At 48.9% G+C, this 12326-nt stretch overlaps 6 protein-coding genes across 6 annotated transcripts; 3 read left to right on the top strand and 3 right to left on the bottom strand.

Annotated features, from left to right (window-relative positions):
• Positions 1-105: 105 nt before the first annotated feature.
• Positions 106-1374, bottom strand: PUMCH_005125 (uncharacterized protein; the record flags this gene model as incomplete). The annotated part of the gene is made up of 1 exon (XM_063024035.1): positions 106-1374. The coding sequence occupies one exon, from the start codon at positions 1372-1374 to the stop codon at positions 106-108; it is 1269 nt and encodes a 422-aa protein (XP_062880105.1).
• Positions 1375-1996: 622 nt separating this feature from the next.
• On the top strand, positions 1997-2371 carry PUMCH_005124 (uncharacterized protein; the record flags this gene model as incomplete). Its single annotated transcript, XM_063024034.1, has 1 exon — positions 1997-2371. One exon carries the CDS (start codon positions 1997-1999, stop codon positions 2369-2371), a length of 375 nt encoding a protein of 124 aa, XP_062880104.1.
• A 949-nt stretch (positions 2372-3320) lies between these two features.
• PUMCH_005123 (uncharacterized protein) lies at positions 3321-4859 on the top strand (the record flags this gene model as incomplete). The annotated part of the gene is made up of 1 exon (XM_063024033.1): positions 3321-4859. One exon carries the CDS (start codon positions 3321-3323, stop codon positions 4857-4859), a length of 1539 nt encoding a protein of 512 aa, XP_062880103.1.
• A 410-nt stretch (positions 4860-5269) lies between these two features.
• Positions 5270-7417, top strand: PUMCH_005122 (uncharacterized protein; the record flags this gene model as incomplete). Its single annotated transcript, XM_063024032.1, has 1 exon — positions 5270-7417. One exon carries the CDS (start codon positions 5270-5272, stop codon positions 7415-7417), a length of 2148 nt encoding a protein of 715 aa, XP_062880102.1.
• A 27-nt stretch (positions 7418-7444) lies between these two features.
• PUMCH_005121 (uncharacterized protein) lies at positions 7445-9379 on the bottom strand (the record flags this gene model as incomplete). The annotated part of the gene is made up of 1 exon (XM_063024031.1): positions 7445-9379. One exon carries the CDS (start codon positions 9377-9379, stop codon positions 7445-7447), a length of 1935 nt encoding a protein of 644 aa, XP_062880101.1.
• A 554-nt stretch (positions 9380-9933) lies between these two features.
• On the bottom strand, positions 9934-11196 carry PUMCH_005120 (uncharacterized protein; the record flags this gene model as incomplete). Its single annotated transcript, XM_063024030.1, has 1 exon — positions 9934-11196. One exon carries the CDS (start codon positions 11194-11196, stop codon positions 9934-9936), a length of 1263 nt encoding a protein of 420 aa, XP_062880100.1.
• Between the last annotated feature and the right edge of the window lie 1130 nt (positions 11197-12326).

The raw sequence follows: 12326 nt of genomic DNA, 5'->3' as shown, positions 1-12326 counted from the left end.
AGTTGTTCATCCTCCTTCTGCAACGATTTCTGATTCTTGTTCTCGTTTCTCGTTTTTCGTCTCTTCGTGTCGGTCCTAATTCAATAGGTGTCATTCTAAATGGAGTTAGTAGCGCAAAAATGGAAAATACATACCAATACCTCTGGCAGCAACGTCAGTAGCCACCATAATAGGGGAGTTACCAGTCTTGAACTCCTTCAAGACCCAGTCTCTCTCGTGCTGGTCCTTGTCACCATGGATGGCCAAGGCAGGCCAGCCGTCACCTCTCAAGTAGGAGGTGATGTCGTCACAAGCTCTCTTGGTAGAAGCGAAGACAAGACACTTGGCCAGCTTGTCAGTAGTGGCAGTCTCCAAGTGCTTGACCAAACGGTCTCTCTTCTCGAACTCAGGGATGACCTCAACCAATTGGGTGATGGTGTGCGAAGCAGACAACTCCAAGGAACCAATGGTGACCTGGATAGGGTCCACCAAGTAGTCTCTGGTCAAGTTCTTGACCTCCTTTGGCCAGGTAGCAGACCACATCAAGGTTTGACGGTCTGGTCTAATCTGGTCAACAATCTTTCTGATTTGAGGCTCGAAACCCATGTCCAACATTCTGTCGGCCTCATCCAACACCAAGTAAGTGACTCTTCTCAAGTTGGTCTTACCGGTCTCCAACATATCGATCAATCTACCTGGAGTGGCGATACAGATCTCAACACCGCGGGCCAAGTCTCTGATTTGTTGACCCTTAGGGGCACCACCGTAGACACAGGTGTTTCTGATTCTGGAAGAGGCACCGAACTTGGAGCACTCCTGCTGGATCTGCACGGCCAACTCTCTGGTAGGAGCCAAAACCAACACAATAGGACCGTCACCGTGCTTCAACAAAGGCTGAGCGTTGATGTGCACAATGGCTGGCAAACAGTAAGAAAGAGTCTTACCGGAACCAGTGGCAGCGATACCAACCATATCGCGACCGCTCAAAGCCATAGGCCAACCCTGACACTGAATGGCGGTAGGCTTAGGGAAACCCTGCTGCTTGACCTCGGACAAAACGTAGTCGGGGAAGCCAGCCTCGTCGAACGAGGTGATTGGTTTAGGGATGTCGGTACCCTCACAGGTCATGTCGTGCTCCTTTCTGAAGGCTCTGACGTCATCCTCGGATCTGGCAGCGACCTCTGGGTGCTCGGTGTAGAAGTTCTTCTCGAACTTGGGCAAGGAGTCCATATCCCACTCAGGAGTGGTCAATTCGACTCTTTCGTTTCTGCCACGGAAACCGCCACGCTGGAAACCACCTTGACGTTGGTAGCCGCCGTTGTCGTGTCTTTGGCCGTCGTTGTAGTTGTTGTAGCCGCTGTTGTATTTGGTGTAACCTCCGTTGTAGTCAGACATGGCGCAAATAATTGGGGAAGAAAGATTTGAGGGGGGAGGGCCTGTATTTATAGACGGTCGGGGCGATGAGGGTGCACGGGTGCGAGGCGATGGGCATCGGGATGGGATGGGATGAGGTAGTGCAGGGGTGAAATGGATGGAGAAGAGGGATGGGAGCGTGGCTGGAGGAATATTAATTTTTCTGTAATTGATAGAATTGATTGAGTGAGATATTTTGTTTTTTATGAGATTCGTCGGGGATAGAATTTACGTTTTGTTGGGGGTTTGGATGTGAATGAATAGGCAGTAAGTGTTCAAGTAAGATGGACTCAAGAATTTGTCATCGATAGACATACATGAAAATTAAAATCAAATTGTAATTTGAATTTAATACATGCAGATGTAATAGAATGCCGAAAAGTGCTATCTGAATCCGTTCACTTCATTTACTCTAATCAATCAACCGTCAAATAAACGCAGAAACATCTCCCCGGAAACGATATAAAATATTAAAAGCATTCGTAAAAAATACATACATTTCAAAACACTAATCCCCGGTACACCCAAAAAACACCCCTTATCTCCGCCCATCTACCCCATCCTTCATCGCATCTCTCGCATCTACTACCATTTCCACACAACCATGTCAGAAGAAAACAAGGACATCACCATGGAAGCCGTCGAGGAGCAGGAGTATGACGTCGACAAAATCAAGTTGTTGCCCGGACTGTCCGAAGACGGAACCGCCGCCTCGTTCCAGATCATAGACGAAGACCACACGTTGGGAAATGCACTTCGGTACTTGATCATGAAGAACCCCGAGGTGGAATTTTGCGGATACTCCATTCCTCACCCCTCGGAGAACAAATTGAACGTGCGTATCCAGACATACGGTAACATCACCGCAATGGAGGCTTTGCACCAGGGATTGGATGGATTGAGTGCGTTGTGCACCCATGTGGAGGAGACTTTCAATGAGAAGGTGGAGGCTGGAGGATATAGTGTCATTGAGCCATAAATAGTTGTATAATAGAGAGGTATTCGATGTGGTGTAGGAAGGAAAACGAGGAAAGGGATGAAGAGAGGAAGGAGTTGAAAAAAGGGAGAATGAGGATGATTGATATGGCCTGGGGATGGAAAGGAAGGAGACGAATAATGTAGAATGGAAAGAAGTGGCTGGAAGTATTTTAGCTGAGGCCAGAGACTGGAGGTCACTAGAGGTCATCAATAATCGTTGCGTTGAGAATTGGAAGAACTGAAGGATAGAATGAAAATGACACAAAGGTGAAGAAGAAGCAGACTCACTTTGAGAATCACAGACTCTTTCATTCCTGCTATTAGTCATGGCTCAACTGCTTCGTGTTCAGGCCATAGCCGTTCAGGGTTTTCAGATCGCTCATCTTCACGAAACTTTATGATATTTCCCTCTATTCTACCAGCAATTTTATTTTCGTTCTGTCGTTTTGAGCATTATCGAGTTAGTCTCTTAAACTACCATATGTGTGTCTTATAAGACGACCACCACACAATTGGAAGGTTTGAAAGTCGAAAACATCTAAAACACATTTATTCTTGGAAACTGTTACTCACAATCAACTTACGACTCCTTTTCTCACATGGCGCTTAGTTGTATAACTATATGATCCATTGCACGAGGATAGCTCCAGAAGAAACAGTCTTCAATCAGACTCAATATCTATAAATTCTGCAAAAATTACATCAGTCCCTCGTCTCACATTTTTATTTTTCGGTATTCAGTATACTTAATCATACTGTATTCCACTATTATATCACACAGCATTTCCGCCAATCCAAAAGAAAATCTCGACTTCCGAGACTTCTATTTTTCCTTTTCCTTTTTGTTTCATTAATTGCATAAAATATTCATTTTACTAATTATTTGTATTTACGTTCTCTATCCTATATACACTCCCTGTTTACACCTAAAACAACTACTTCTATTCCCAATGTCTAACGACAACACAGAGTCGTTCCTCTATCTATCGCCCGACCCCGTGTCGGCCCACGCGCCGCGCATCGCCACCTCGGTGGAGAAAACGCAGAACCTCTTGAACATGGCGGAAGCGATGGATTTAAGTCACAGCTACAAAAACGAAGAAACACGTCAGAACTCGCGCAAATCGCGCGGCAGCCCCGGCGCTACCAAACAGCCAAGTGGCTCTGCGCTCCACAAACATATCCTCGCAAGAACGGGCTCGTTGGAGGTCTCGCCGGGGTTTCTGAACCATTCTACGCCGGTAGCGAAAATGGCCGGTGGAAGACCTAAAATGGGCGAGAAAGTCGTAAATAGTGGACGGGCAAACACGCGCACGGTGAGCGCTTTCGGTAGTCCCAGCTCCGACGACGAAATCTCGTTTGGTGATGGAGTTCTTCGTGCTGATAGTCAGTTGAGAGAATTAGAGAAAATCGTAGGACTAGCGCCCAAGACAGCGCGGAGCGGTCTTTTGGAGCATCTTCAGGTAGAGTCGCAAGCGTACTTGCGTAGATTTTTGTCTGGAAAGGTGCCGGAACATCGTTCAAAACAGGTTTTGGACGGTATTCTGGACCTGGACCTGCTTCCAGACCAGACGTTTGACCACCCAGGGCCGCAGGCGGCTTCTCCAGGCACCACGCCGCCCAGCTCGAGGGGCATGGATTTCTTTGTTGCGACTGGAGTATCCGAGGATAGACATAAGCCACTTGACTACCCACCCATTGAACCAATACAGACAGTTCCTGTAGCATCCAATGAGGGGCTAGCTCTAGGTCAGAGGGACCTGGAAAGAGAGAAGCAAGATTTGGAGCTGTTTGTTTCTCGACTCGAGAAAGTACAGGATGCGTTTTTGTCTCTCACGAAGGAGCAGGAGAGAAAAATCGCCTTGCAAGAGGAGAGAATTGTGGATTTGGAAAACCAGGTGCGTCTTCTAAGTGAGGGAAGTAAAGAGTCCGAGGACAGCACTGTTCTTGATGAAAGTGAGGTCCTTAAAGAGAGTACTATCCCTGAAGAAAGTAGGGTCCTTAGGGAGAGTATTATCCCTGAGCAAAGCAAACTCTCGGATAACTGTAAGCCTCACGATGGAACTAAACCCTCAGAAGAGGGAAGCGACAGTTCGCAACAAAATTCAGGCTTTGGCAGAATATGCCCTCTTGATCCTATAACTGCTGAAACGCTTCTGGATGAGTTCAAATCTCTTTATCAAAGACTACATTTAGAGTTGGTAGACGAGGTCTCGGATGCCGAGTGTCGCAATGTCCTCAAGTGCGTGATGCTTTCCCTGGCCTTTGCCGACTTCGACCATCTACCTGCCAAATCCCAGCAGCTCGGAGTATTTCTACAGCTTGTGAGTAAGTTTCTCGACCTGATCCATGGAGAGCTCTACGGCGAAATGTCAACTAAACCGCTGGATTATTTATACAACTACGAGATGGACGTCAATGATGGACTCAAGGAGTGTCTTGCGGGCATGACCTCTTTACTCACAGACAGAATTCATGGAGAACTTTAGATCGTACACTTCTTTCTGCCCCTGATCAGTGTACCGCGTCTGTATTTGTGACTACATTGATCTGACAGCCATAGAGTACCATTCTAACTCACCCTCAGAACAACTACAACAATGCGAAAAACACCACCACGACACTTTAAAGAGAACAAATTCTTTCTCTTTTCCATTCTCTTCAGTTTTTCATTTTTCCATTTTTCTATATTTTCAGGTATACCTACCCCGGATTTACCTCCAGTATATACAATATCTAATTTAAGGTACCGACCAAAAGTGACCACCACCACAATTGACGGAATCAAAAAGAATAACTATCATTCCTGCAGTCTCAGAAAACCCTCAACCGAAAAACTATAAAAGGACCCGATTTCCCAGCTCCATATCCCACATCTACACAAAAACCATAGAATGAAATGTCAATAGTGCCCTATCATTCCGATAGAAACAACCGGATCGTCTACCACGACCTGTCGCACCAGATCGTGGTGGTCCACAACCACGAGGACAACTCGTTTAGTCTATTCAACGATCTTCAAAGCTTGAATCACTATAATAAAACACACGGAACGGCTGCGTCCGTGGAACAGGAACCGCAGACGGAGGTTTTGTGTCCGAATTGCGGAATTGACCTTTTGGACTTTCTCGGGACGAAAAACCGGCCCGGGTTCCGCCGGCGCTCGTCCAACAGTACTAAAACAAGGAAAAACACACGTAGAGAGACATCCGAACGGTCGGCGGTGGCCAATCCCGAGCTGGCGATCACCGAACTCCCTCGGCGCTTCTCGCCGCCGCCGTCGATCGAAATGTCGCCTGTAGAATTCATGCATAGAGATTACTTCAAGCTTCTTGCGGACGCTACCCTGAATAGCGCCACGTTGGCGGCGCCGGGAGACGATTCGAATACGAGTCTTCCTAGCGATCTCTTCAACCAAGGGTATTTCGAGCGGTTTTTCCGGAAAATCCCGCCGGGAATCTTGGGAAGCGGCGCTAGTGCACAGGTGTATAAAGTGGTGCACGTCTTGAAGGATATCCAGTTGGGTGTTTTCGCCGTGAAGAGGATTAACGTGGGCGACCACTCGCAGTACTTGGACCATGTTCTCAACGAGGTGCTCATTCTTTACGAGCTTTCGGTCCGCGGCGCGAACGAACACAACTTGATTCGCTACAACCACGTCTGGATGGAAACAGGCGATTTGTCTGATCTGAACACGATCTTTCTTGGTGATGAAGGTGCGCCGCCGCAGTCCGAGAGGAATATCGTCCCGTATGTGTACATTCTTCAGCAGTACTGTGATGGAGGCCACTTGGAACACATGATGATCTCGAACTTCCAGAGGGAAATGGCAATGCTGCTGAAAGAAAAGCTTGAGGCTGAGCGTGCCAGACGCAGAAGTATAAAGAACCACGAGCTTCTGAAGACTCCTTCCACAGGCGCCAAGAGCTGGCTACTGCCGGTCGAAACCTGGAAGTTTTTCCACGACATCGTCAACGGCGTGCTGTACTTGCACTCGCATGGAATATTGCACCGAGATTTGAAGCCTTCCAACTGTCTTTTGGAGTCGGTTTACGACTCCAGTGTCATTGCAGAGGATTCAGTATACGAGTCGGAAAGTGCACTTAGCCAGGCTCTTTTGCAACTTCCCCGGGTTCTAGTCTCAGACTTTGGAGAGGGGAAGTTTATAGACAAGCAAAGAACCCAGAGCAGCGCCCCGTTTGATGAGAGAAGGGGTAACACGGGAACGGTTGAGTTTACGGATCCAAAGTTGTGGGTTTACGCACAGTATGAACGCACAAAGAAAGGAAAACGGAAATTTGCCCACAAATTCACCTACGACTGCGATATATATTCACTCGGGATGATTCTATGTTATTTATGTGTCGGAACCTTGCCTTTTTCTGAGGTTTTGTCCAATACCAACGATCCAGAGGCTGTGAGAAACGACATTTCTACATGGCACAAAAACCTCACGGTGAAATCGTTCGGACAGTGGTTTGACAGCAATGCAAAGTCTACAAACAAGTTTTCGTCGGCGGCATTCGAAGACTTCAAGCTTCTTGCCTACATGATGATTAAAGGCGAGCTGGACTTGCCAAAACCGTCCGCGGAGAACATCGTCGAGTACTTGCAGTCGATGAGGGAGAGCAACCACTTCATCAAAAGTGAAAAACCCGTGAACGTCGACGATTCGAGACCGATGAGTGATCTCAAACTGCACCCTGAAGAAGATGGCATTGAAGAAGAAGATACTTTGGATCTTCTCAACACACCACAGCCCAGCATCCCGCACGATCATTCGCACATCGTCAAGCGCGATTTTTCAGCGGCCATGTTCACAGCACTAATCATTGCATGTTTGGCGGCAATGGAGCTGATTGTCTTTGTGACGTTCTACAAGACCTTGGTGGCAGTGAAGCTCGGGCTGGTGCTCGGATTGGTTGCTGGATTGCAGAACGAAAACTTCAGACTCTCTGTTCTGCTTGTGGTTGTACTCCTGACGGTTTCTTTCATGCTCTTGTCTATGAACCCAGACTTGGAATTGTACAAAGTATCTATGTTCTAGAAGTGGACAAACGTGCGCATTGACTAATTAAAACTTACTCTTGATCCATCCCCACACTTTCAGCAAGAATCCGAGTGCTGCGGTCGAGAAAAAGCCGCCAGACGCAACAGGCTGAACCTGGATGTAACTATTGTTGCCCATCAACTTCATTGGATTGTTCGTGAGGCCGCTCAAAGTGAAGTTCGGCTTGGGCTTGTATGAAGCGTCCTCGTATACGGAACCGTCCCAGCAGTACTCTTGAAAGCACTTCTTGCACTGGTCTGACTGCTCAACATTGGCTCTCTCTTCGGCTCTTCTAACCAAAGCACAGCCAACGCAGGTTTGCCAGTCCGTGCTCAGATTGCCGCGGGAGGCCACGTCGAAGCCGTTGGCAATCATTCCCTTCTTTTCGTGGTCGTCGTAAGTAAGCTTGAGGGTAGTTATATTGGAGAAGAACTCATATGGTCTGTTTGCAATATAGATCACAAGAGGTGGAACAACGCCATCCTTGGCTAAAGCAGTCAAATTGGCCGCATCGCATCCAAAAAAGGTGGGCTTGGCGGTCAAGTTGTGGTTTGTGAAAGTGGACTGTTCAGGCACATAGGGACACACGGTGGACTTGCCCTCATATGTAAATTGCCGATTGTAAGTGTCGATCAACGAAGTTCCATCTGGCCAAGCAGCGCCGTTGTTGTCGAAGGAAAAGACAACGTCCACCTCTCTTTCCTTGACCATGAGAGTGGAGAGGGGAACGATTTCGCCCGCCAATCCTCCATCGATAAGGTACAAGGTATCGCTGGTGGTCAAGTTGGTGGAGGCCAGGAATTCGGAGTGGAAGAACGGATTAGGCTTGTACCAGGCGACATCCTGCAACTTGGCAGACATGTTCTCCAAAAACCGCTTGACAATGAACTTCATCACGGCATTGAGCGAGTTGCACGTCGGACAGACCAAGGTGTAGAGAAATTCGTTGAAGAGCGACAGCGAGGTTCCCACAACAAAGTTGGCGTTGTCGAAGCCCGTGACACATGAGTTGGTGGATGGGGTTCCGTTGCTGACAGCAGTTCCCAAGTACTGGATATCGTGGAACGTGTTGATGGAGGTGTCAAAGGAGCCCATTTCAAACGGGTTGAACTCGACGATCGGGGAGTTGAGGTCAAACTCCAACGATCCCGGATACCGAGCAAGCGCCGTGATCAAAGGGAACGGCATCTCGTGGTTGGCGAAGCTGCTCAAGTTCCGGATCCCGGACCAGGTGCTGCTTTCGAGCCAGTTGTCTTGTCCCTTCGGGAACAACTTGTGGCCCAACGCTCTCCCCCAAACGTCGGTAATGGAGGTTGGAAAGCCTGCGTTCTGTTTGGCGTGGACATTGGCCCCAATTCCGGCGCCAGAAGAATCGTTGTTCCAGAAGCTGATGTGCGTAAGCGTCTCGTTGTAGTTTGCCGTGGCGAAGTCCCATACCAAGCCAAGCTCGTCGGTCATGTTGACCATGGGTTGGCCGGCGGTCAAGTTCCAGATATCGTTGGGGTTTTCAAACACCACCTCATCGAGGGTGGGCCAGTTCTGAAGCTGGAGCGATGCAATTGGCCATGATCCTCCCGAGAGTCCGGCGATGTATGTGGCAGACTGGAGAAGACCGCCCAATCCTTGTTCGTTGGCGCCGGTGGTACGGTTGTCCAACGCGGCAATGGCTCCGGCAGCATTGAGCATGGCCCTGTCGCCTCCTCCAGAAAACGCCAATGCGAGATTGACGCTTCCGTCCTTGTCAAGAGCATCTTTGTTGTATTCCACACCGACCCTGTCCAAGTACTCGCGCACGGCTGCGCCGGTCTTTTCATGGCGTGCGTCTACCCAGTCAATCTCATTCTGCGAAAGGGAATTTCCTTCGCGGATGAAGTTGGCTTTTGCAGGGCATTTGACCTGTGTTGGAGCATATGTAGCGCCAGCGCCCGCCAAGAGACACACAAACACTAACCCCTTCATGTTTTTGTCTTTTATTCGGAATGTGGGGGGAAAATGTTATTGTGAAAATGCGCCCGACGCGAAGAATAGATCTGACCAGTTCTTTATGCTACTCTATGGTGCCAAATCTTCTCTATGCTGACAGAACGGCGGGATGAACGAATTGAATTGTGAAATTTCGCAATAGTGGGGAAGGCGTTTGTACAAATACACTCGGTACCCAAGCGGCTCACTGGCGCCAGTCCTTTTTTTTTTGGACGGATCCGGTCATGACAGATTCTTCTTCCCAATCGGGTAATGCCTGGATATTGGGGTACAGATACGAAGCATAAACGGTCCCACCTGCAGTACCATTATTGACGGAACAGCAAAACGACGATTTCAGCACGGCGGAGTATCTCACGCAATGGGCAACTAGTATCGGGAAAATAAAAGTCAATCGAGACGGAGAAGGTTGGGAAAGATCTTACAGAGGGTCACGTGTGCATACAATAAATGGGTAGTCTCTTAATTTAAACAAAAAATAAACACGGAAGGCGAAGCCAACAAATTAAAGTTTTTCTATATCGTCTTTCTTAGACAAGAGCTGCGGCAACGGCACCGACAGCAGACAAAAGGAAGCCTGGGGCCAAGTAGTCAGCACCGTTCTTCTTGGAAGAAGAGGCGCTGGAAGAACCTTGGGAAGAACCGCTGGTGCTGGAACCGGAACCACGGGTACCGGTAGAAGAGGAACCGCCGGATCTGGAAGCCAAGGAGGTGGAGGATGGGGAGGAACAGTTGTAGTTGTGGCCCTTGATCTTGTTGGAAGACTGCAACTTGTCGAATTGGGAACAAGAGAAGTTGCTGGCGGAGGCGGAAAGAGAGAAGTCACCGTCGACCTCACCCAAACCGCTCCAGTTCAAGTTGCCGAACTCACCGGCAAGGGCAGCAGCACCCTTGACGGTCTTCAAGTTGTGGATGTCCACGGTTCTCAACAAGGAGTTGTTGAAGATACGGAACTCACCGCCGACCTGGGTCAAGTTTGGCAAGTTCAAGGTGGTCAAGTCGTTGTTGGCAAAGACCTGGAGAGAAGAGCCGGCGGAGCTCAAGGAGTCGAACGACACGGAGTCGAAGGTGTTGTAGCCCAAGATGAACGAGCCGTTGACGTACTGCAACGAGGAGATGTCCAAGGAGGCCACGTCCTGGATGGTCAAGTTGGCGGCGGACTGCAAGTTGGGCAACTTGACGCTGGCCTGGTCGCTGTTGAACGACAAGGTCAAGCCTTCGGTGACGTTGGACAAGTCGGACAAGTCGATGGAGGTGATGTTCTTGTTGTTGTTGACGTTCAACACACCGATGGTCTTGAACTGCAAAAGCTTGTCGATGGAGGCCAAGGCGGTGTCAGACAAGGTCAAGGAGGTGACGTTGGCAAGACCAGAGCCCAAGTTGAGCGAGGCGAGCGAGGGCAACGACACAAAGGACAACTTGTTGGCGGAGGTGAGCTTCAAGAGCTGGATGTTGTTCAAGGTGGTCAAGGCGCTCATCAGCAACGAGCCGGTCACGTTGGCAATGGAGGCCAAGTTGATGGAGGTGATGGACGACGAGTTGAAGATCGACACGTCACCGGCAATGGTCTGCACGTTGCCCAAGTCCAAGGCGCCGACCTGGTCACCGGAGATGGTGATCTGGCCGTCCAAGGTAGGACACGAGTTCAACTGCGAAATGGCAGAAGCAGCAGTGATGGTGGTGGACATACTACAGGAGTTGGTGGAGTTAGCCGAGGCCAGAGACGAGTCGGCGGCAGTGGCAACAGAGGCAACGGCAGCCAACACAGACAAGAGAACAGAGGCAGGGAGCATAGCGAGTGTGTGTGAGTGTATGTGAGAAGAAACAAGAAAAAAAAGAAGAAGAAGAAAGAAGGAGTGGTAGATAGGGGAATGGAGGGCGCGGAATTTTTCACGCGAGGGTGGGTGCCTCGGGTGTGCAGGGGGCCGCCGGTGGGTGTTTATTAAACACGGTGCTGCGGGTTTTCTGCAGGCGCGCGGCCCAGAACAATCACAATAGAGACAATAAATAGCACTCCGCGCCAATAGGCCAATCGGCCTCAGGGCTATGGGGCCTAGGGGCTATAGGGCCTATAGGGCCTTTGGCATAGGGGGGTCTGTTGCTGCGGGAATTGTTGTAGAGGTTGCCCCTCAACCAGGAACCAGGGTTTCTCAATTATGATGTCGTTTTATTAATGTATTAGTTTACCATTCCACGGGCAGAGAGTGGCACTGTCACGGGATCTCCAGACTTCTTTGGTCTGCGTGCATAATGTTCTTTGTGCCTAACTTTTGCTAGGCTAGATGCTTCGTTTGGCTGACATCGCCTGGAACTGCGGCCTGCACGACCCAGGCCGGTGGCCCCATGGACATGGAACCTGGCCCCGGATATAAGCTGTTGGGGTAACAGTGTACTGGGTGTGCAGTGGTAGGGGTAGTGCTCATGTAGTGGACTAATTGTTATGGTAATGCTAGGGTAGTGTTAGGGGTAATAGTAGGGATGGTATTAGGGATAAGGGTAGGGGAAATGGTGGTGGTTGCATTGTGATTAGTTCATTCTGTTTGTTTGTTTGTTTTTGTGTTGGTTCGTGCTCAATTGCTTTGGTGGAATTCCCTCTTTCAGCTCCCCATCTTGTCTGGCCCTGTTGACGCCCAGTTATTTATAGCTGCCCGGACCGGCAGTGTGGCTCGGAGGCCGATGCCGAAAAATCTTTTCCAATCTTTTCTGGTCTCTTTTTAAGTGAGTCTTTCTGAGACCAGTTAGTGTTTTCTACTGTACTGGTTTTGTTATTCATTTTTGTCATTTTGCCATTTTTGTTTGTGTATTTTATTTTCGTTTTTATTCTCATTTTTAATTTCCTCGTTGTTTTCCTTTCTTTGTTCGTGTATTTTTGTACCCTCATCTTTCTTCCCTTTTGATCTCTTCTTGTTTCGCTTCATTCGGT

The sequence above is a fragment of the Australozyma saopauloensis genome, chromosome 7, assembly GCF_035610405.1.
Source record: "Australozyma saopauloensis chromosome 7, complete sequence".
Classification (NCBI taxonomy): Eukaryota; Fungi; Ascomycota; class Pichiomycetes; order Serinales; family Metschnikowiaceae; genus Australozyma; species Australozyma saopauloensis.
The sequence above is the reverse complement of the archived record's forward strand: the minus strand, read 5'-3'. Positions and strand labels throughout refer to the sequence as shown.